Source organism: Sminthopsis crassicaudata, chromosome 4 (assembly GCF_048593235.1).
Source record: "Sminthopsis crassicaudata isolate SCR6 chromosome 4, ASM4859323v1, whole genome shotgun sequence".
NCBI classification, from domain to species: Eukaryota; Metazoa; Chordata; class Mammalia; order Dasyuromorphia; family Dasyuridae; genus Sminthopsis; species Sminthopsis crassicaudata.
This window is the reverse complement of record NC_133620.1, coordinates 144,643,004-144,668,485: the sequence shown is the minus strand read 5'-3', so window position 1 is coordinate 144,668,485 and position 25,482 is coordinate 144,643,004. Positions and strand designations below refer to the sequence as shown.

General features: G+C 33.5%; 1 protein-coding gene across 3 annotated transcripts in view; it reads left to right on the top strand.

The window, feature by feature from the left end:
• Positions 1-25,482, top strand: part of UST (uronyl 2-sulfotransferase) — a 380,057-nt gene that overhangs the window by 311,514 nt on the left and 43,061 nt on the right. For all 3 annotated transcript variants that reach the window (XM_074309586.1, XM_074309587.1, XM_074309588.1), the window contains exons 6-7: positions 15,023-15,120; positions 19,959-20,116. In XM_074309586.1, the coding sequence (XP_074165687.1) occupies positions 15,023-15,120; positions 19,959-20,116 (256 nt within the window). The remainder of the gene's footprint in view (positions 1-15,022; positions 15,121-19,958; positions 20,117-25,482) is intronic.

Here is a 25,482-nt window from a genome sequence, read left to right as displayed (position 1 = left end):
CTTAATGGGACAGGAATATGAGCTTGTTTCTCCCTCAGAGTTAAAAAGACCTTTGGTGACTTAATAAGTTGTTTGCTTCCACATATGATGTGCCCACACTGTATAGACAAACGTAGGAATTAAAATTTTAATTGTGGCACCCAATATAGGTGACCATTTCTCCCTTTGTTGCTTCTTCTTTAATACTTCATTGCTTTCTATTACTTATGTTCTTTAGACTATGAAGATTGGTTACCAAATCTGCTTAAAATCCTATTTAAATTTAAAAAAAAAAACTCATGATAGAGTGTTACATTATTTCATGAACATAGCAGCTGCAAAAAGGTATTTTTTTTTGTCCTGCTTCTATATGCTGCTCATTTTTCTACCAAATTGTCCTGTCAACTTGACTTAGGATTCCTAACATGTTCTTTATTTCCATTTTTCTCTTCCTTCCCTAGATCCTTTATGCTTTAACTGAAGTAATGGACCTTACTATAAAACCACATTAGAGCTGTCAGTAACCATGCTAACAAAATGTAAAAAATAAAATAAGTTGATACGTTGATATGATTTGGGTTAAAAAAAAAAGACTCTGAAAAGAAATGCAGATTATGAGTCTATCATTGATGAGGGATTAACATTTATTGATAATTTGAGGTATTAAGAATCAATCAAAAAGCACTATTAAATATGTATAAGATAGTGATACTTCTTAAGGCAGATAAGTATATATAGCTTTTCCTAGATCTTCCCTAAGGTTCTGAGAACACAAAGACAAGATGAAATAATCCCAAGGAGTTTATATTCTAGTGGAGATGAAAACAAGAACCTATATATCAGTATATACAGTATAAATACAAATAGACATAAAGTATTTGTATACTGGAAAATCCGAGGAGGACATCAACAGTTCAGGGTATCAGGAAAGATAGACAATGATGCTTGAGCTATCATCCTAAGGATGAAGGGTGAACATTTTATGTGAAATGAAAAGATGGCTAGATAAATAAAAATTTGGTGGAAAAAAGGCAATAAAGATTTGAGTCACTAAGGAGCAAACATTTATTAAGCATCTATTATGTGCCAGGCACTGTGCTAAGCACTTTACAAATGTTACCTTATTTTGCCAAGCATTCTAGGAAAGAGGTAATTAGGGCCCTGATAAAGTAGAAATTATGTGAGTAAAAAGAAGCCTGATGTGAAGCAAAATTTAAAATAATTAAATATGTAAAATGGAGGAGAATGAGAAATAGAGGATAATACTAAGGTTATGATCCTGTGAGACTGTAAGAATGGGGATGCCTTTGATAGAAATAAGAAAGTTGATGGAAGAGAGTAAAGTATATTTTGAAGGAAAGATAATGAGTTTTAATTTTGACATTTGTGTACTTAAGATGTCTCTAGTACTCCAGTTTAAAATGTCAAATAGGTAATTGGTGACTTAGATTGCAGAGGCTATATATAAAGATCTGGGAGTTGTAGCTTAGAGGTAGCAAATAAATACATAGGAGTTTAATGAAGTCCCAAGAGAACATAGTGAGAGAATTATAGGATATCTAAGACAGCATTAGTGGACACTCACGCTTATGGAGAAAGATCCAGATGACAAATGAGTGAAAGACTAAAATGGATTGTTTGTGAAAGCAGAAGGACTGGGACAGTGTCACAAAAGCAGAGAGAGAATATTCAGAAGGAGAATGTGTTTCACAGTGTCAAATATAATCCTATAGGTTAAGAAGATTGAAGATTTAGAAAAGTCTTTCAGATGTACTAATTAAAATAAAAAGTAACAATCTTTCTAAATACTTAATCTTACAAGATATTCTTATTACCAGCTATGTAATAGATCTGATCAATCTAATCTAGTTTTAAAAGAATCAAACAAAATCTAATCTAGAATAGAGATTTTAGAGATTATCTGGTATAGCTCATAAGCATATAGGGACAAAAAGCTTAAATAACTTGTCCAAGCTCACATGGCTAATTAGTGTCAGACTAGGACTAGAACCCAAATCTCCTTTGTCTTATTACAATGTCCTTCCCCATCATTCTCTACTAACTTGAGATTTACTACTTCCTACTCCTTCCAAAAGACCCTAAAAATCCTATTAATTCTATGTGTCAAAGACAAAGACTATTTGAGTAGAATTACTTCTTATGTGGCCAATAGTAACACATCCTGATAACTCTTTTTAAAATTAACTTCAAGAAAAGAATTAACATTATGAAAGGATGCATTGAAAGATAACATACAAATGTTTATCTTTTGTAATTCAATTTAATATTTATTTTCTATCTACTATGTGCAAAACAGTGTATTGGGTGCTAAAGAACAAAGGCAAAAAAAAATCAATTCTTGATCTTAAATTTACATCCTAGCACATAGTCTTTCTAATTAAATTACTGTTAACTGAAATTTGAATATGAATTTCTATTTATAAAAAGAAAGCAATAATGAGAGAGGAAGTAGTAGATCTCTTCTTAAGTATTGTATCTTTTAAAAAAGAGAGTGAGAAGTTAGAACTGAAACCTATGAGGCTATAACCTCCCTCTTCTTAGGTAGCTTCTAAAGGTTTAATAGACATATTAATAAACATAATAATACATGTGTGTATATATACATATACATATGTAAGTATGCATACAGTGTGTATTGTGGTACACACACATGTGCCTTACATACACTGCATATATAGATATGTACATGTGTTTATTTCAAGTGTCAGTATACACATGAAAGCATTATATATATGTGTATATATATATATATATATATATATATATATATGCATTTGTATATGTACAGATGTAGGTATGTGTGTGAATATATATGTATATGTGTGAATATATATATGTATATGTGTGAATATATATATGTATATGTGTATATATATATATGTATATATATATATATATGTATATATATATATATATATATATACATATATATATATATGTGTGTGTGTGTGTGTGTGTATATAGCCCTAGTCTCTCTTCCAAGCCCAAGCTCTACATTACGAATTGCATTCTGGATTTTGTCTGACTCCTTCATTTTGAACTGACTCTCTCATAAACATCTAAAATTCAATATGTATAAAACAGAATTCCCTAACTTTTCACCCAAAATTACTTTTCTTCTGAATTGTTCCTTGTTCTGTAACAGGTATCATCCCTCTTCTGGTCACCCATTTCACAACTTCATTGTCATCTTTGATGTCTCATTCTCACTCTTCCCTGATTAGTTGCAAAAACTTGTTATTTGTGCTTCTACGACATTGCTCCTATCTGTCCCTTTACCTCCATTCACATAATCACCATCTTAGTCCATGCTCTCATCGCCTTTTTCTTCAACTATTACAGTAGCCCCAATTGACCTCCCTGCTTCAGACCTTTCCTCACTTCAGGTTACTCTCTGCACAATCACCAAAGTGATTTTTCTGAATCACCAATCTGACTATGTCACATAGGGCCCATTTGATAAACTCCAGTAGCTCCCTATTACCTATAAAATAAAATATAAACTGTTTGAATTTTTAAATCCTCTACAATCTACCCACATTCTACCTTTCAAACTTCATTACACATTACTCTCCATCACATATGTTAGTGTCCCACCAAATTGCTTTCCTACTATTCCTTACATATGATCTTGCACTTCTTATTTCCATGCCTTAGACTTCTTCTTTAATGCTTCCTCTTAGAATCCATGGCTTCCTATAAGACTCAATTAAATTGCAACCATCTTCATGAAACTTTTCCTGATTCTCCCCCAAAATTAACTTGTATCTGCTTTGCATATACCTATCCATGTGTACATTCTCTTATCCATTAAAATCTAAACTCCTTTATGGCAGTGGCTATTTCCCTTTTGTCTTTGTGTTTCTAATACCTAGAAGAGTGTCCAGCATGTGGTATTCATTTAGTTGAGACTTTTTGACCGGACCAGTATCTTAGCCTTTGTATTTCTTGGAGAGCATGAATTTCTGATGGCAGCTGACTGCTCTGTATGTGCTTCCATGGGGCCAGAAGGATTAGGAAGTAAGTCTAGAGCTGATCATGTTACCAGAGTATTGGCTACTGATAGGAAATGATCTCATGAGAGATGGCATAAGTTCATGTTTGAAAGTGGTTCTAAGGCCCCACAATCAATCCAGTCAAAAAGCAGAAGATCTTGCTTTGAGGGATAATTATTTGACAAAACTGAGAAGTAACCAGATCAAGAATATTCATCATGAGAGAGACCTCCAGGCTGTTTCATAGCAATGACATCACAACTACTTCTGGATAGAAGAAAAATTCCTCTGTAGCTTGTGTTTGCAAGTTATAAGATCCAAGATTCCATCCTGAAGCATCTAAGTTTCTGCCCTAGATCATACCACATTGGTAGCACCAAAAATATGTATACCTCCCAGAAGTAGCTCTGAAGACAACAGGACAAAAAAGGCATAAAGCTTGGAATAATGCCTTCCCCACTCCCAAGTGAGCAGAACCCAGCTTTAAGAAAAAGTTCAAAGTCAAGAAAAATCAGCACACAACCAAAAAACAAAGAAAGAAAGAAAGAAAGAAAGAAAGAAAGAAAGAAAGAAAGAAAGAAAAGAAAGAAAGAAAGAAAGAAAGAAAGAAAGAAAGAAAGAAAGAAAGAAAGAAAGAAAGAAAGAAAGAAAGAAAGAAAGAAAGAAAGAAGGGAGGGAGGGAGGGAGGGAGGGAGGGAGGGAGGGAGGGAGGGAGGAAGGAAGGAAGGAAGGAAGGAGGAAGGAAAGAAAGAAAGAAAGAAAGAAAGAAAGAAAGAAAGAAAGAAAGAAAGAAAGAAAGAAAGAAAGAAAGAAAGAAAGAAAGAAAGAAAGAAAGAAAGAAAGAAAGAAAGAAAGAAAGAAAGAAAGAAAGAAAGAAAGAAAGGAAGGAAGGAAGGAAGGAAGGAAGAAAGAAAGAAAGAAAGAAAGAAAGAAAGAAGGAAGGAAGGAAGGAAGGAAGGAAGGAAGGAAGGAAGAAAGGAAGGAAGGAAGGAAGGAAGGAAGGAAGGAAGGAAGGAAGGAAGGAAGGAAGGAAGGAAGGAAGGAAGGAAGGAAGGAAGGAGGAAGGAAAGAAAGAAAGAAAGAAAGAAAGAAAGAAAGAAAGAAAGAAAGAAAGAAAGAAAGAAAGAAAGAAAGAAAGAAAGAAAGAAAGAAAGAAAGAAAGAAAGAAAGAAAGAAAGAAAGAAAGAAGAAAAAGAAAGAAGAAGAATTTAATCATTAAAAACTATTATGGTGGCAGGGAAGACCAAGACACAGTATAAGAACAACTAAAAAAACTCCTCAAACAAAAATTGAACCTAAACCCCACAAATATTCTTGGAAGAGTTAAAGAGACAAGTGGTACACAAATAAAGTCAGATCTAATCAATTGGAAAAATATTAAATGTTCATGGATAGGCCAAAGTAATATGATCAAAATGACAATACTACCTAAATTAATTTACTTATTCAGTGTCATACCAATCAAACTCCCTAGAAATTAATTTACAGAGCTAGAAAAAATAATAACAAAGTTAATCTGTAAGAACAAAAGGTAAAGAATTTCAAGGAAGTTAATGAAAAAATATCAATAAAGATGACCTAGTTGTACCAGCCCTAAAGCTGTATTATAAAGCAGCGGTCATCAAAACCATTTGATACTGGCTAAGAAATAGAACAGTTGATCAGTGGAATAGGTTGGGTTCACAGGACAAAATAGTCAATGACCATAGTAATCTAGTGTTTGCCAAACCTAAAGACTCCAGCTTTGGGGTTAAGAACTCACTATTTGACAAAAACTGCTGCAAAAATTGGAAATTAATATAGCAGAGACTAGGCATTGACCCACACCTAACTTTGTATACCAAGATAAGGTCAAAATGGGTTCATGAACTAGACATAAAGAGTGATATTATAAACAAATTAAAAAAACAAAGGATATGTATGTGGAGAAGGAAGGAATTTATGGCCAAAAAAAAAATCAATAATGTACTTTAGTTCTTTACTCTGGTTTACCCTTGTTCTTTACCCAGTTCAACATAGTATTTTTACTATTTTTGTGACTGTTTGCTTGCATTTTGTTTCCTTTCTCATTTTTTTTTCCCTTTTTGATCTGAATTTTCTTGTGCAGCATGATATTTGTATAAACATGTGCAGAAGAATTATATTTGTTTAACATATGGTGGATTACTTGCTGTCTGGGGGTAGTAGTGAAGGGAAGGGAGGGAAAAAATTTGGAACACAAGGTTTTAGTTGAATGTTGAAAATTATCCATGCATATATTTTGAAAATAAAATACTTTAATGAAAAAAAGAGAGATGAGTGGTAGAGAAAAAAAAGAGGGGGGAAATAAGTGAGTGATGCAAAAAATTGTGAAAAGAAAATTAACATCTTAGTAAAAAGAGGCATAAAAAGTGAAGAAAAGAACTTTTAAAAAATAGAACTGATCAAATGGACAAAGTAGTACAGAGCTCACTGAAGAAAATAATTCCTTAAAAAATAGAATTGGGGGAGACCATTCTGGTAAGATAGCAGAGTATGTGAGGAAAATTTTGTCTAAATTTTCTCCACCAAAAAAAAAAAATATATATATATATATATATATATATATATATATATATATGAGAAACATTGCCTCAGAGCAGCAGAAATTATATATACATATAAAACATTGCCTCAGAGCAGCAGAAATAAATCAGGGTAAAACAGTTGTCTTCCTAAGACAATTTGAGAAGTCCCCAAGAATGATACAAACTTTAGGAACAGATTTTGGCCTGAGTGAAATGCAAAAAATTCCAGAACAACTGTGCAGAATTAACAAACAACAGACCCTGGCCTGAGAGGTACCTTCAACCTTAGAAATTTTTATCTAGCTGACAATATGAACGTCTGACAGCTGAGTAGGAGAAGATTGAAGAACCTTCTACTGTTGAGGGATACCAAGCACAGTTATGACTGTGGGAAGGAGTTAATTCACAACTAGTGAGTTCGGTAGCAAGAGGCAGGGACCCTAATGACTGTAGCACTTGCAAGAAGAGTCCCTGGTTCAATTCTGGGGCAGAGTGGAGTCCTATAGTCCTCTGGAGAAAGCAGGGTCATTCAGGGTGGTTTGAAGCCCTAGCTCTGGCTTAGAAGTGTAGAGGAGAACCCAAGGCTAGGCCCTGACAGACCTCATAAAATAATTAAGAAGTAAGAAGGATCTGCAACTTGGGGCATCACTCCCCATACCCCAGGACTATAATTTGATAACACTCATCATTGCTAAAAACAAAAGAAAAGAAAAATGGACAAATAAATATGGATAAGCAAAGGAGAAAGAACGCAACCCTAAAAAATTACTATAGAGATAGAGAAGTTTGAGGTTCATATTCAGAGAAAGATAATGGAGCTAAAAAAAAAATGACTCGTTTTTAAATAAGAAATGTAAAATAGTCTAAGCACAAAAATGAGTCTTGCCAAAATGTAAAAAAGGCCTTTAAAAAGCAAATAAGAGACATAGAGGGAAAACTAGAAGAAGAAAAAAAATTTAGAGCAATCCAAGAGAATTATGAAAAGAAGGTAAATCAAATAGAAACAGAGAATCAACAGCTTAAGAAAGAAAATAATTCCTTCAAAACTAGAATTGAGGAAGGGGAAGCTAATGACATTCTAAGATACCAAATAAATATAAAACAAAATCAAAAGAATGAAAAATAGAAGAAAAAGTGAAATAACTCATCAAAAAAAGCAACCAATCCAGAGAACAAAGTGAGGAAAAATAATATAACAATAATTGAACTACTTGAAAATTTCAATTTAACAAAAAAAAAAGAGACAATATTACAATTATCAAGGAAAATTATCCCAAAGTTCCAGAACAAGAAGGCAAAATAGAAATAAAAAAATCTACTAAGCACTACCTGAAAGATGTCTCAAAAAGAAAACTTACAGGAATATCATAGCCAAGTTTCCGAGCACTCAGGTTAAAGAGAAAGTATCAGAAGCAAAAAGAAAAAAATTAATAACATGGAGCTATAAAAAGAATTGCATAAGATCTAACAGCTACTATATTGAAGGTCTTGGAATACTATATTCTGTAAAGTAAAAAAGCTGGAGTTATGACCAAGGGAGGTGAAAGAGGGACATAAATGAACTCAAAGACTTGCAGGTTTTTGTGGGGGGAAAAACAGAACTTAGGAGACATTTTGACATCCAGGAAAAATGTAAGGTAAGCATTAAAGACCAATTATAAGGGACTCAATAAGGTCAAATTCTTTAACTTGTATATGTGAAAATATTAACAGTTCTCTTATGATTGTCACCATTATTTGGGTAGTTTGAAAAATATGGGCTAAACTGAGTAGGATGGATTGATTCTAAAAAGATAAAACTATTCAGGGAGAGATAAAAAGTAGTAATTATTTCATACAAATGAGTCATAAAAGAACAAAATTGATACAGAAGAAGCTAATGGGAGGAGTGTTGGACCCTTATCTCATTGAGAATGGATTAAAGAGGGAACAACATATATATATATATATATATATATATATATATATATATATATATATATATATATATATATATACACATATGTAGAAGCATATAAAAGTCTCCTAAATTTAGAAAGAAGTAAGAGGGGAAGAGGATAGGATGGGGGGGGAAAGGATAAGGAAGGAATTTTTAGAGGGGTGGGTACATTAAGGAATAGGAGAAGAAGATAGATGGCATAAATAAAGCAGAGGAGTGAGGGGGTTGGGCAATACAGTGAGAAGAATAAAGAGGAAAAATGGGAAAATGTGATATTCTTTTTCTTTAGATTGTAATTGTTCTCTGGGAGCAGGATTTCTTGTGGAGCTTCTGGGAGCAGCTTTAGTTTCAATTCAGTTCAATAATCCCAAAATGCATCCAGGAGTTAAAGTCCAGATCCTTTATTGTGTCCTTCAAAATTCTGAATCTTTTCCTGGGCCCGGTTAGCTTTCTTAGAGGTCTATCTCTCTCCTTGGTTCCCCGAGAGCTCTTGTCCCAGTGTCTCCAGCCAGCAGGAAGGTCTAAGTGGGAATGAATCAGACTCCACCTCCAAGAGTATGAGATTGTGGGTTTCTGCCTTGTGAATCTCCCAGAAGTCAATCCTAGTTCTAAATCTCCCGAAGTCCTTTCCTCTAAAGTCCCCTGAAGTTCTCCCAGGAAGTTCTCCCCTTGACTGAATCCTGATTCTGAATCTCCTCTGTGGGCTTGTCATTTTATATGCTCTCTAAAGGTGTGAAGTCTAATGTGTGAACCAATGAGCTAACTCCTTTAAACGTGTAAGCTTCTTTAAAGGTTTGAACTCCTTTAAAGATGTGAACTAAGTACATTCTCTCAAGTTCTGACCCATAACATCTCCTTGTAGGATCAGATCAACCATGCTAAATGAGATAATTATTGTCTCTTATCCATTACAGTGACTTAGCACCTTGTAAGAATTCTAACAGGAAAAAGGAAAATACACATCTCATGATTGTAGCTTAGAATATAAATGGAACGGATTTACCCATAAAATGAAAATGAATAGCAAATTGAGAATTTTAATTCAACAATATGTTGCTGTCAGGAAACATAACAATGAGAGATATACACAAAGAAAAAATAAAAAGCAGGAGTAGAATTTAGTATGTAAAAAAAAGAGGGGATAGTAATCATGATCTTAAACAAAGTTAAAGTTAAAATACATTCAATCAAAAGTGAAAAATGATGCCTTCCCCACCCCCTGCCCTCATTCACTCGCTGGTTTTAAATATTTGTAGAGTTGCTTTCCAAACAATTCTAAAGTAAGCTCATAGTAATAGCCAACACCCAGTCCCCTCATCCAGATCTTTTAAATTTCCAATATAATAGAAAAATAAGGCATATTTTAATGAATAGAGAAGCTATACTATGTGTCAGCCATATTGTTCCATATTGTTTTAGAACATTTAAAATAACTGGACAGTCTAAAATACCTGAATGTGTACCAGTCAAAATAGACATCGAAACTATATGAACATAAGCATTAAATACTTTTTATACAAATAAACTCAGATCTAAATAATTGAAGGGAGGGAGGGAGAGGACAAGAGGGGAAAAGGCCATGAACAACAAATAGTGGTCACAAATATTAAGTTCAGTGAATAGCCCACATAAAGATATACAAGGAAAGACAGAATCAAGAGATACACAATAAAGATGAGAAGCCATGTTAATCACCAAGGAAGAAAACAAAAGAAGTCTAAAAAATAGATTAGTTCTTATATCTGATATTAATTTCTTCTTCAAATTCTGGAGGCATTTTGCATAGGAATGAGCTGTCTCCCATTCTTCAGTACCTTGAATTTTGGAACTGATTCTGTATCAAAGGACGATCCAGCATAATATGCCTGCATCCAAGAAAGGACTCTGTTCTGTGAGGGAACCAGAATTGCAATAGCTCAAAAGACAAATGTTCATGTGGATAATAAGTGCTTGGCTTGTAACAAAACTTTCTGAGATTTGTTTTTTAATTTTGTTTTTGATCTGATCAGCCTCATTTGGACATCCTACACCAGTGGTCCTCAAACTTTTTAAATAGGGGGCCAGTCCACTGTCCCTCAGACTGTGTGTGGGAGGGCCAGACTATAGTAAAAACAAAACCTCACACTCTGTCTCTGCCCCTCAACCCATTTGCCATAACCCACAGGGCCTCATAAACATCCTCAGTGGGCCGCATCTGGCCCATGGGCCGTAGTTTGAGAACCCCTGTCTAACCTTGACTCCAACATAGTGATATCATTTTGGTCCCCTTTGAGAACAAAGGACAACTAATCAATCTCAGTATCTCTTGAGCATGACACTGTATAGTAGAAAATTTGTTGGACATAATGAAGACTCCATCCAAAAAAAGGATGGAGAAAGGAAAAGATGATTTATGTGAAATCAATTTATCTACAAAATTGGAACAGATGAAAATTGTAAAGAATGAAATTTAGACTCAATGTAAAAAAAACTCTTAACAACTTAAGCTGTCTAAAAGTAGAATGGGCTTCCTCAACAGCCAGTGGGCTCCCACTTCCCCTTCTTGGAAATAACTGGACAGTCTAAAATACCTGACTGTGTACCAGTCAAAATAGACACCGAAACTATATGAACATAAGCATTAAATACTTTTAATACAAATAAACTCAGATCTAAATAATTGAAGGGAGGGAGGGAGAGGACAAGAGGGGAAAAGGCCATGAACAACAAATAGTAGTCACAAATATCTTGTACTTTCACATTAAGTTCAGTGAATAGCTCACATAAAAATATGCAAGGAAAGACAGAATCAAGAGACACAATAAAGATTTCTTGATGGATGTCACAGTAGGTATTCTATAAGGATGTGGTAGACTAGATGGTCTTTTTAGACTAGAAAGTCCCTTTCAACTCAAATTTTGTGATAATTCATTTAAGGAACATTTTTATCAGAACTGTTAAAAATTTTCAACGGAGTGAAAAATGACATAAAACAAGATCCAAAAGAAAGATTTATCAAATCACAAGAAGTGAATGGTAAATAGATTTATTTGATTGTAGCATCAGGATCTATGCAAGAAAATAAAAATGCAGAAGGGGACATTTTCAAAGAATTTGACTCATTACAAAAGTAGAGAAACAATCTAAGCCTGAAAGTATTCTATTCAGTGAAAGGATAAAAATGTATCACTATTAAGAATTGTTAAATGACAGAAATAGCTCAAAAGTATAAAAATATCTAAAATACATTATCAAGATGAAATAACTAATACTGGATTTAACACTTAAATCAGGTGAAACTAGGATATTAACAATAGAAATTGAAGAGCTTGATAGGCTTGGTTTATCTGTATAGTTATGCAGATTCAGAGTTTTCCCATTTGGGAAATTGTAGTGTTTTTCATGGTTTTTCACGTTTCCAATGAGAGTTGAAACAATGAATGACCAAAAGCCCTTGTCTTGCAAATTCCCTAAGATATCCTCATTTTTCAACTTTGAGTGGAGCCAGTTAATACTCAAGAAATCTATGACTAACTAAGATTGTCTTCATAACATATTTTCTTCTCCAACTTGATCTTACGGCTTAACCCATCATTTATTTATATGCAATGACATTACAAAGGATTGATTGTGTTGAAGATTCTTTGGTTTTATTATTGGTTACAAGTTTTAAAAGAAACTCTTTGAACTCATCCCTTTGATGGGTAACTAATATAGATGAAAGGGGAATTTTTCATGTAAATGCAGTTTTAAAATGGAAATTTGAATGTATTGCCTTCTGTCTGTTTCAAGGTTCTAATAAAGTGGTATAAATTGTTCCCATCCCCACTATCACTTTGATTGATTTTTTTTGGTAAGCATCTATTGCATATCTGCTACAATGGTCTGGGTGCAGAGGAGAATATGAAGATGTTATGCTTTGGATATGCTAAAGAAGTGAATAACATGTCTGTACTTTTTGATTCAAAGATTTCACTGTGAAGCATATGCCCTAAAGAGATAAAAAACAGACTCCCATATACACCAAAATATTCATAGCAGAATTTTTGTGGCAGCAAAGAACTGAAATCAAAACAAATTTATAAGTTGGGAAATAGCCAAACAAATTTTAATGCACAAAAATTGCTGTTCTTTAAGAAACAATAAATGAAAAATAAACCAAAAGCATGGAAATTTTTATGAACTGATGCATAATTAACCACCATGAACACAATACAAAAATGACTACAAATCATATATTTAGAAAGAACATATTAAGTATGAAACTTTGTAATAATCAAACTTGTCCCCAAACAATAGTAGAAAGTGTAACTACCTCTCTTCTTTGCAGAGGTCAAGAATTATGGACATGGGCATGGATATAGATAATTATCTGTACCTAATTGTTAATTTGACTGAATTGCTTTTTTTCTCTCTTTTTTCTTTGTTAAAAAGGATGGAGAGGAATTTTTTTTTCAGAATGAAAATATACTTTTAAAAATCATTAAAAACTTAAAAATGTTTTATTCATTTATCAAGCATCTTTTTTCTTCCCACCTTCTCCCACTCACTGAATAGGAAGGAAAAAAGAGAGGGAGGAAAGGAGAGAGGGAAGGAAGGAAAATAAGAAAGGAGAGAAGGAAGAATAGTCAAGCAATAAAAATGTCTTTTAGGCCATTTCAAAAAATGTGCTTCTTATTCTGCCTATTAAACATCATCTATCTTTCTTCTTTATCAATCAGTCTCCTGGAACCATGATTAATCTTTTAGTTATTCAGAGTTCTTGCTTTTTTGAGAACTGTTCATTTTTATAATGTTGATGTTACAACATAATTTGTTCTTCTGATCCTGCTCATGTTTTTGTGAATCAATTCATATAGGTCCCATATCTTTTTGAAAAATTTTTTATTTCTTTCAACACAATTGTTTTCTATTACATTCCCATGTCAAAGTTTGATCAGCCATCCCCTATTTAAATAATTTTTCCCCAAAATTGTGAATACATCCAGCCATTCTGGAGAGCAATTTGGAACTAGGCTCAAAAAGTTATCAAACTGTGCATACCCTTTGACCCAGCAGTGTTACTACTGGGCTTATATCCCAAAGACATCTTAAAGAAGGGAAAGGGACCTGTATGTGACAAAATGTTTGTGGCAGCTCTTTTTGTAGTGGCCAGAAACTGGAAACTGAGTGGATGCCCATCAATTGGAGAATGGCTGAATCAATTGTGGTACATGAATATTATGGAATATTATTGTTCTTTAAGAAATGACCAACAGGATGATTTCAGAAAGGCCTAGAGAGACTTACATCAACTGATGCTGAGTGAAATGAGCAGGACCAAGAGATCATTGTGTATTTCAACAACAATACTATATAATGATCAATTCTGATGGGCGTGGCCCTCTCCAACAATGAGATGAACCAAATCAGTTCCAATAGAGCAGCAATGAACTGAACCAGCTACACCCAGGGAAAGAACTCTGGGAGATGACTATGAACCACCACATAGAATTCCCAATCCCTCTTATTTTGTCCGCCTGCATTTTGGATTTCCTTCACAGGCTAATTGTACACTACTTCAAAGTCTGATTCTTTTTGTACAGCAAAACAACTGTTTGGACATGTATACATATATTGTATTTAATTTATACTTTAGCATATTTAACATGTATTGGTCAATCTGCCATCTGGGGGGGGAGAGGAGGGGAAAAATTAGAACAAAAGGTTTGGCAATTGTCAATGTTGTAAAATTAAAATAAAAATTATTTAAATAAAATAAAAATTATTTTTAAAAAAAGAATTTTTCCCAAATAAAATAAAAATTATTAAAAAAATTTCTCCCAAAAAAATGATGGAGTAGTACCTTATGCTTCCATCTTATAACTTCTTGTTTAGTGGTAGCAAGGTGAGTATAGACAGCCTTATAAGTTCATAAAGTGAATGGCATTCTGATTCTACTTCCAACTCTACAATTTGTGAACTCCATTTCCTCCTCTGTAAAATGGCAAGGAGTAAGATTTTAATTGGATGATTTGTAGTCCTATCCATATGAAGATTATACAATTCTAGCAAATTTCTGAATCCTTCAAAAGATTTGTAATGTCAGTATTAGACTACTTCCACAGAGTAGGCAGGGAAATTCTGTTGGTACAGAACCACTTGTCAATGTTTTCATTTACTTATTTGCTAAGTTTTTCTCTCGAAGCTCTGTAAAAATTGCTAATACTATACAAAGAAATAAAAACATATCCCTTGCCTTCAAAATGCAATCTACAAATGTCTTAGAACACTGTTTTTTCCATCTTCACATTGGAAACTGCAAAATTTATTCCTATGATAAATGTCCAAGTAACCTCCAGAGTAGTTGAATGGTTGGGATACAAAAACAAGCATATGCTTGAACCTAGATAGTGGGATAGGATGTCATGATGAAAGAACATTAAAAATTATGTAAATTCTGTTTCTCCTCTAAAATCTTCTTGTGCAAACTTCCCTTTTTTAAAATTATATCTGCTAAACTTAAAATAATATGCAATATGACAAAATGACTAAACACTAATCTGCTGTGTTTTCTTTCCTAGGATATTAATGAGTGCATTCTTGAAAATTATCCTGAATGTTCCAACCCAAGATTATTTTACATCATACCATATTTTTGTGGACAACATCCAAGATGCAGGTAAAAACCAATATATGTATGTATATATGTATTATATGAGATACAATATATTGAAAACACAATAACTTAAGACCTTGTATTAATCAATTTCATCCATGATGCTCCAGATAAGATAGATAGATTAAAGAATATAGATAAGGCCTATGATTTCATTCATATGGGGATCTCCCAGACAAAGCTCATTCTGCCAAGGCAGTTCAGTAAATTCTATGCAATTTAGAGTCTTAGGGAGTTGCCTAGATCATTAGTATCACACTCAAATACAAATGGCTCCTTGGTCACATATTGACTTAGGAAGAACAAATGAACTTTATTTCTATCACATTACATTTTTACTTAATTTTCTAAGTATTTCCAAATTACATTTTAATCTGTCAAACTTTGGGAATTTGGGGGTCTGCCCCACTTTGCTTTAAGTTTGACATCTTGGACTAAATCATTAACAAATTTACTGATTTTCCAGATAGCATTTTTATACTCTTTACAAGATTCTGAATACATTATTTCAATCCACAAGTACTTGTAGATCATAAAATTTAGGACTATCAGGAATCTTAGAGATCACTTATTTTATAGATAAGGAAACCAAGGCCTTGGGTCACACAGAATGAAAGTTGCAAAATTAGGGTTTGAAATTGAATCCCCCTCTACTTTATCATGCTGTTTTTTTAGAGTTCATAGTCTTTCCCTTATTTGCTTACTTCTCCTGAGAGATCCTATCCGTTACTGATTCTGTGATCTAGACATTTAGATCTTTAAAAATTCAGTTAAAACTTTAATTAAATTTAAACAATTAAATATTCAGTGATCTGTTATTTGACCGTGCAATTTTTTGTTTGCTTGTTTGTTCATTTTTAACATGGAGCAAGGCAGTCCCAGAACATGGTATTCATTGGTCATTTACCATCAGGAACCATGCTAGATGCTGTGAAAGATATATAAAAAGTTTGCCTTGCCTTTAGAAATATTACTTTTTAGACCTACGGGCACATGGTCACAGCTGGGGAGGCTGGGATACCCTCACATGCTGCTACCCCCCCCCCCAAAAAAAAAGGTCCTGTTTCCAGCTGATACGTTCCATGAGAGCATCTGTCCATCACCGAAGCTTTGTTTCCTTTGTTCTTTGAGGTTTCTTTGACTTTCTTCGATGTAAACACCCTTCCTCATCCTGGCTAATCCCCACACCTTCAGATCTTTTTACTTTCAAACTTAGTTTACTATTTTATACCTAGGGTTTGTGAACTCTTGGCTTTGATTTTAACCTGGTTCTCTGTTTGCTTTAAACCATTCCTTCCTTCCGAACCTATTAATTGTTACTAATCTCAGCATGTAATGACCACACTCACTCTTTACTTCCTCAATGCCTTCGACTCAATAGACCAACAATCTTATTTAACACACAAAACAAAAATAACTCCTCCACCCCATAGTTCAGACAGTAAGAGAACTGTTTTCTACTCTGTTGGCTTGTCTTTGAGCCATTGGAACAGCAATCCCAGAACACTGAGCTCCAGTAACAGTTGGGCCAGACCACAAAAGAACTGGCTACGCTTTGGGGAGCTCTTGAGGCCTTGGAGGGAGTAAAGAAATGAAACAAGAAGGGCAAAAGACCATGGTAAAAGATGCCAGCTCCTTAACAAGAATTCAAGGTAGGACACACCTGCGTAGACTGATCAGCTTTTAGAAAGTTTAATGATGATTAGAGAAAGCCACCAACCCACTCAACTCTTTAAAAAAATAAGATGTAAAAAAATTTTTTTTCATCCCATTTGCAAATCTTTTGGCCTGCACAAACTGGCTAGTCAAACAGTTTTTATAGGTTTTTAATCCTCTTTCTCAAACTTCAGTGCATTGGAGAGTCTGTGCAACTTGAGGAAATCCAGTAAACTCCACTAAACTACCCTCATAATCCTGAGTACAATCAAAGATCTAAGCTATCATCCAGTTCCATTAATGAGTAGATTTCAGTAGAGTTCCTTCATCATCCAAACTGATCAAATGCTAACCTTCTCAACAGTTCATCTAACCTTGAGACTGAACTTCTTAACCTGATGATATTATGGGCCCCATCATAGGCTCTGAAGTCTCTGGAAATTTTGTGGACTGGGTAATCAATCATTCAGCAAAAACAAGCAGTACAATTCTTACTTGGGTCCTCACAAATAGTTTATTAAAGAGATTGATTCATCTATTCTTTTTTTTTATTATTTTAGAGGAAATCTGGGTTAAACGACTTACCCAGAGTCACATAGCTAATAAGTGTCTAAAGTCAAATTTGAACTCAGGTCTTCTGATTCCAGGGCCAGTGCTCCTATCTACTATACCACCTAATTTCCCTATAATCCATCTTTTCTTGAAATGGATTCTAGTTCTTCTTGAAGTTAATTAGAAGTTAATTAGAAATGGCTTACCTTTTATGTACCTTGTTATGGATATCTTCCCACCAAAACATAGCCTTGAGCTCTGGGGGGGGGGGAAAGTCTACCAGGAGGGAGAATATTTAAATCCATAACAAAGAAGTTGCATCTAAGGGAGGAGAGAGGTGGCTGGCCTACTGATATTTTGAATGCTATCTCTTGCTGAAACAAACCATCATTTGCTAATGATCCACTTCCTTCCCTTTCCACAGTATTAATTGACCTTACTCTCTGTGAACCTTGATTTCCAACTTTTTTGCTCTCAAATTCAGCTCATCATTTTCTGTCTATCCCTCTGAAGCAGTTGCCCTTACTAATTTCGATCTTGACCCTGTTTTCTGTTTATCTAGTTGGTTCTTAACTTGTACTATATTCTTGCCTTTCTTCCAGATGGTCTTTTACTCCTGGTCTAATGACTGCTGCTAATATTTATTACATATTGGTGCCCCATTCCCTCCCTCATTTTTTCATTTTGCTACTTGGAACCAACACCCAACACAGTTTGTAAGGTAGAATATATGTTTTAAAATTAAGAAATTGGGGTTTAATAAAGATAATAGAGAAGAGTGACTCAGGGAGGACTATCTTGAACTTTAACACCTTCCCCACAACTAAAAATATCTCAAAGAGTCAAAATAATTTTTTTTAATGCCTGACCTCAGTAGTAAGAAAGTAGTTCAAATACTGCAGCAACATACCCTCTTACCAATGTTTTTTTTTTTTTTTTTTTTTTTCACACCATGACTTTTATGGAAATGTTTTGCATAACTTTACATGTATCTTCTAAATGTGGAGGAGGAGGAGGAGATAGGAAGGAAGAGAATATGGAACTCAACGTTTTAAAAACAATTTTTAAAAATTGTTTATATGTAACTAGGGAAAATAAAAATATTTTTTTAAAAAGGAAAAAAAGAAAATATCGCTCTTAAGAGATTAGTTTTCCCCAGAAGTAAACTTTAGTTAAAGTAGGGATTCCTTTTGCATATGGATTGGAATAGAGATCACATAATCTCTGAGATTCTTTCTAATTCTGACATTCTGTGATTCTGTGATGAAACATTTGATAGGAACACAAGGGAACACACATTTTTTCGTAATTTCATGTCTTTTCTTATTTCTTTCTTACTTTCTGTTTCTTTTGCTGTTAACCAAAGGCTTCTTTGAAGTAAGAACTCTGATGGGAATGTGACTGGCCATCCTCCACTTCATTATAAATGGATTTCTTTGAGAGCAATCACTTATTTCTTGTTGGTCAATGTCAGCTTTTTGAGAGCAGAATTTGTTTTGATTTTGTGTTTGCATTTCCAGTTCCTAGTACTGTACCATAGTGCTATGGCATTTAATAAATGTGTAAGTGGCTGACTGATTCCACAAGGTAATCAATCCCTGATTTAGAGACCAGTTTTTTTTTTTTTTCCTACAAAAGAGGAATTTTGGTCTAGAGAAACCATCAGAATAAACAGATAAAGAAGATCCGTACTCCTGCTTTTTTTTGTGACTCCCTAAAGGACATTCCAAAAGTCTTAGTTCAGTTTTAAACTTCAATAGCTCAATTCTGATCCAAACTTATGGCTTTTAATATCAGTTATGTGTTTTCCAGGATTTGGAATAAATAATACATTTTTATAATTAGAAGGACTTCATAGACAGTCTAATAGATCTCCATTTAATAGATGAGGAAAAACAGGTCCATACCAGAGAAGATTACATAAGTATTTAGTGTCAGAGGCAGTATTTTAACCCATATCGTTCTTTTCCAGAACTGTCACTCATTTCTTTATACCATGCTGCCTCACAAGGATGGGATTTCATTTCTAGAATTATAATATGACTTCCATACTTGACGAGATTTACTTTCCATTAACCCAGATATTATTTGTCAGTAAGTTCTACTAGTCCTTGAACTAGTTTTTTACTTAATTGGGGCAACTGAAACTTTTAAAAAATTTCTGACTATTACTTGGATATCCAATTACAGTAGCGATGATGTAAATTAAAAAATAAAAACAATAAAATTGTAATGACCAATCTTGTCAAAAAAAGAGATATAAGAAAATACTCCCCCACCCTACTTCTTTACAGAGTGAAAGATGATAAGTGTTAAATACAGTGTATAATATCAGACTTTTTCAAGATGTTTAGTTAGTTTTGTTGAACATTTTCTTCCTCTTTTTTATTTTATGTTATAAAAGATGTATCTCTGAAAGGATTTAGAAGAATGATATATTGAGAAATACAGATGATGTAAAAACCAAATACAGCAAAACAAATTTTTAAAATCAGAAAACAAAGACATTCGCAGGGATGTCTTACAGTCATACCTTTATATTTACAGAGTTAACACTAAAAGTGATTTTCAGAAAATTTTTCTTTATTTAGCAGAATCTTTTTATTTAAACCTTAATATCTCTCTCCACAAAGGGAGCCTGGTGAATGGGCCCTTGAAAGAGCAAAATTGAACGTGAATGAACATTTCCTGCTTGTGGGGATCCTTGAAGAGCTGGAAGATGTGCTGCTTTTACTGGAAAGATTTTTACCTCATTACTTCAAGGATGTGCTCAGTATCTACAAAAACCCAGGTGAGGTCCTTTGGATGAGTTTTCATTTCTAAAAGGTGATTGTCAGAGAGTGTTCTGGAACAAAGGATTACATAGGCTAATTGGGAAGAACTTGAAGTCAAGAAGAGAAATTGTTCCATTAATAAAGGAAATTCCTTCAAGCTTGAGTAGTGATGCCTGGAATATGAACTCTAGGTTCATGTTCAAACAGATACTTAACTGAATCTTAAACTCGTTTCTAGTTTCCCATTTGTCAAAAAGAACTTGAGTCAAAGCACAACTGATATACATTATAAGGATACTAGATTATGGGAGGGGTCTTAAAAGAGTTTTATCTGCCAGGGTGTCTAAGAGCTTTTAAATCCATAAGTGAAAAGACATTTCATATTCATAGTGCTAACATAATGATAATGATAATGTTCTACTTAGCTCATGTAATTATTATGCTAGCATTGTGATCAAATACTTCTTATCCTTGTTCTATTGGTCAGAAACATCCTGATGAGTTTATTCCTTGCTGTAAAAGGAAAGTTGTAAGTTACATGTAAGTGTCTTGTTGGCAAATTAAGGAGTTTGCACATAAGATTTTTTTTAAAAGTATGATATGGCAGAGTTTGTATGAGAACAGATTGTAGCATGTTTTAGAGCCTATAAAATTTAAATTGTCCTTTACAGAATTTATTTATTTCTTTTAATAAATTTTTCTAATATAATAAAAAAAAACAAGCAGCCTTTTCTCTTCTCTTTAATCTTTTTCCACTCAAGCAAACTTTTTACTTTGACATATGTGTGTGCATATGTGTAGAAAAAATAAACTCACATAGGGTGTAGGTGTGTATGTGTGTGTATATATATAAATATATAAATATATATACATTAATACATATATATATATATACACATGTGTTTATATATAGTGCATATCATGTGGATAGAGTGAAATAGGGAGGGGAAGGAAGGAGAGAAACAGAGATGAAGAACAATTCCTGTTTATGAAAATAAGGAAATTATTAAAAAAAACAAAACAATATCTGCATATATTATTTCCCCTAATAGAAGAAGAAGTATGATGTAGTAAAAATATACTGTACTCAACAATCAGATAAGACATGCATTTAAATCCCAGGTGTAACTCAGTTTACCTGTTATGGGACCTCGGACAGATCGTTAAACCTTTCTGAAATTCAATCTTATCTGTAAAATGGGCATAATGATAATAATAATGTTCTTTTTACCTCATGGATTTGTTATGATCATGATAATAGCTAGCATTTATATAGTTCTTTAAGTCTTGCTAAGTACTTTACAAACATAAGGTCATTTTATCCTCACAACTCTAGGATGTAGATGTTATTACTATTCTTATCTTATAGATAAGGAAACTGTGGCAAACTGAAGTTAAGTGATTTGCCTAGGTTCACACAACTAATGAGTATCTGAGGCTGGATTTGAGTTCAGAACTTCCTGACTCCAGGTACAGTGGTCCATCTACCTATGTACCTAACTTGGGTATAAGGAAAGTATCTCGTATGCCCCAAAGTGCAATGGAAATGAATGTATACATACACACATATCTATGTACATATATAATATAGAATGTTTTGAAGGACATAATAGAAGCATCTTGAGAACAATTAGCAAAAATGTTTCATCTTTCTAACCCAATTACCTATAACAATATATTGCAAAAGAACTTTTAGGAAACTGTTAGACATAATGTTTGAATTCAACTTCCCTAAATTTCTTTTAGGACAATTTCAAATATATATTTTTTATGAAGCATGTTTTATCTAGGACTCTCTTAGTGTTCTTAACAAACATGTTCCATATGAATAAACATTTATTAAACACCTAATGCATATAGATCATGAACTGAATACTGAGGCACATACCAAGGTAATATGCATAGTCCTTACTTTTGTAGAAAATACTCTCTTATAGAATATGATTCAAATACAAATAATTTTTAAAATAGAAAATGTGTGACAAGTAACTAAAAGGAGTGCAATGAGCTATGTGAAGTCTAAAGAGTAGGAGGATCCCAAAAGACTTCTTGGAGGAAATGGAATTGAAGTTAAAAAATGAGAGGTAGGGATAAGCAGATATACGAAGGTAAGAAATTGTGGCACATCTTTGGTGAGTAGGTGAGAATTTCAGAGTAAGTATTATTAATTGTTGTCCAGATTAATAGATATTATTAATGATTTTTTTATTCTTTTTTATTAATTTTATAATTATAACATTTTTTGACAGTACATATGCATGGGTAATTTTTAAATTTTGCACTCCCTTCTGTTCTGAATTTTCCCCTTCTTCCCTCCATCCCCTCCCCTAGATAGCAGACATTCCCATATATGTTAAATATGTTATAGTATATCCTAGATACAATATATGTGTGCAAAACTGAATTTTTTTGTTGCACAGGAAGAATTGGATTCAGAAGGTAAAAATAACCTGGGAAGAAAAACAAAAATGCAAACAGTTTACACTCATTTCTCAGTGTCCCTTCTCTGGGTATAGCTGATTCTGTCCATCATTGATCAATTGGATCTGATTTGGATCTTCTCTTTGTTGAAGATATACACTTCCTCATACAATATTGTTGTTGAAGTGTATAATGATCTCCTGGTTCTGCTCATTTCACTCAGCATCAGTTCATGTAAGTCTCTCCAGGCCTCTCTGTATTCATCCTGCTGGTCATTTCTTACAGAACAGATATTATCAATAATTGAGGCAAATTTCATGAAATAAATACTTTAGTAGATTTTGCCTGCCTCAATCACCCATGACAGGTGGTAGCCTAAACCTCAGAGCCTAGACTAAAGCAAGCCAGTGATGGGGAAGATCACTTCAGTTGAGAATAACACAAGGGATTAACATCTCTACTCTCCTCCTGTTTCTTCTCCTCCTCCTCTTTCTTCCTTCTTCCTTCTTCTTCTTTACTATATTTATCCTTTGTTATTGTTCAATCATTTCTCATTCATGCCCAACTATTCATGACCCCATTTGAAATTTTCTTGGCAAAGATAGTAGAATAGATTGAATTTCCTTCTCTCTTTATTTACAAATGAGGAAATTGAAGCCAACAGGGACAATATGCCCAGTACTCTATGTGTTGCACTATTTAGCTGCCATGTTCATCTTTTACTTAATATCTTTTAAAAATTAGTAATTAGAGGCTAAGATATTAAGAGATAATTCAAAGCTATTCAATGAAACATGGAGATGTGAACTCAAATGAACCTTTTCCTTGAAGAATTTCTATCTACCCTTCAAAGCCCAACTTAAATCTCTTCACTTCCAATAAAGTCTTTCCTGATTTCATTCGCCATTTATGTGCTCATATTGACCCCCAGCAGTTGGAGAGAGAATCATCTTGTCACTCATTTGATCACATCTCTACTGCAAAGAACAGATCATGATCTGTGACCTGCACAACAGTCCCAAAACAGATATCAATAAATTATCCAGGAACTGGTCGTCACCAATAGCCAGATATAAAATTGACACATCTAAAATAAAAACTGCTTTTAGTTATCATCCACTTAATATGGCATGAAACAGTTGAGAAGTTAAAGGCAAAGATCTACTTTTTGCCATTATTGATAATAATGCAATTAACAGTAATAATTACCACACTTTGGGGTTGTGCTTTATGACTACAAAACACTCTCAGTGTATTATCTTCCTTGATCCTCTCAACATCTTATACAAGATAGATAATTTGAAAATTATTATTTTCATTTTTCACACAAGGAAACAGGCTCAGGAGGTGACATAAAAGATTTAACTCTATAGCTTACCAGGATCAAATATGAAATTCCCCAAAATTGCAGTTTTTTCATTGGCTTATCAATTAAGTCATTTCTTTCAGAGCTTCTATCACTCCCCTAAGAATATATTACTTTGTTTCAAATTACTGTAGTGCATTTGTCATATTGTACCATGTAACTATAGTCATCAATCTTTATATCTTACCCTGCCTTCTAGACTATGAGCTACTTGAAGGCAAAAATTGGGTCTTATCTGAATTTTGTATATTTCTCCTAAAGATTAGAATCCTGTACACAGTAAGCACTTAATAAATAGCAATGAATGAATGAATATCAATTCATTTTGTTCTTATTCATTCATTTTGGTCATATCCAACTCTTCATGATCCTATTTGGGCTTGGTGGTTTTTTGGGGGGGTTTTATTTGTTTGTTTGTTTTTTGGCAGATACTATTCTCCAGCTCATTTTACATATTTACATATATTTATTGAATAAACAATGTCAAGTGACTTGCTCAAGATCCCACAGATAGTAAAGAGTTTAAGGCCAGATTTGAACTCAGATGTTCCTGACTCCAGACTCAGTACTCTATCTACTATACCACTTAAGTTGCTCCAATCAAATACACGGAAGCATAGATTATACAGTATGAATTTAGTAAATAGGATAGAATATGGATAAGTTGAGGGAAGGGCCAGTGGTAGTAAACTAAAAGCAACATCTCTCTGCCTTGAACCAACAAAAGAAAGTAAATAGCATGAGGGGGATATAAGGAAAGGAGATAGATAGACAGACAGACAGACAGACAGATAGATAGATAGATAGATAGATAGATAGATAGATAGATAGATAGATAGATGATGGATGGATAATGGAGGAATGGATGATTGGATGGATATAGGTATATAGATATGTGTGTGTGTGTATATTGTATCTCCACAAGCACCACATATCAATATAGCTACTTGTCTTAATGTTTAGAATGTAGAACTTGCAGCTGGGTAGACCCAAGTTTCAATTCAGTCTCAGCATTTATTAGATGTGGGACAAATCACTTACCTTCTTTCAGCCTTACTGTTCTTATCTGCAAATTATAATAATAATAGCACATATGGTACCAGATTGTTGAGAAACAAATGAGATAACATGTTATATGCTGTGCAAATCTTAAAATACTATATAAATTTATTGATGGTGGTAGTAAATTGAATAAATTTGCTAATTATCTCCTCTTTTAATTACTAACAGTGAATTTTTTAATCTATTTTTCAATGCTAAAGAACAGTTTTTAAGTTATATTCTAAATACAAAATAGGCTTTTTGTAGATTAATCTGTGAAGTTAACATTAATTTTAACATTAATTCTGTGAGAAAATGCGTCCTAAATTCCAAAAAGGTATCTAAGGGATGTTTATAAATATCCTTTTGGGATAAAACTTATCTGTAAAGGGGGTACTTATTTTTAAAGGACTATTACTTTTTTCAATGCTTTAGCAGAGCAAGGATGATAAATAGTCCCCAGGTATAAATATTGTCTTCTTTTTATTTTGAAGGAATGATAATTAGGCCCCAGATTTACAAGTGTATTAATCCACTTTCTGGGGGCATATGCAT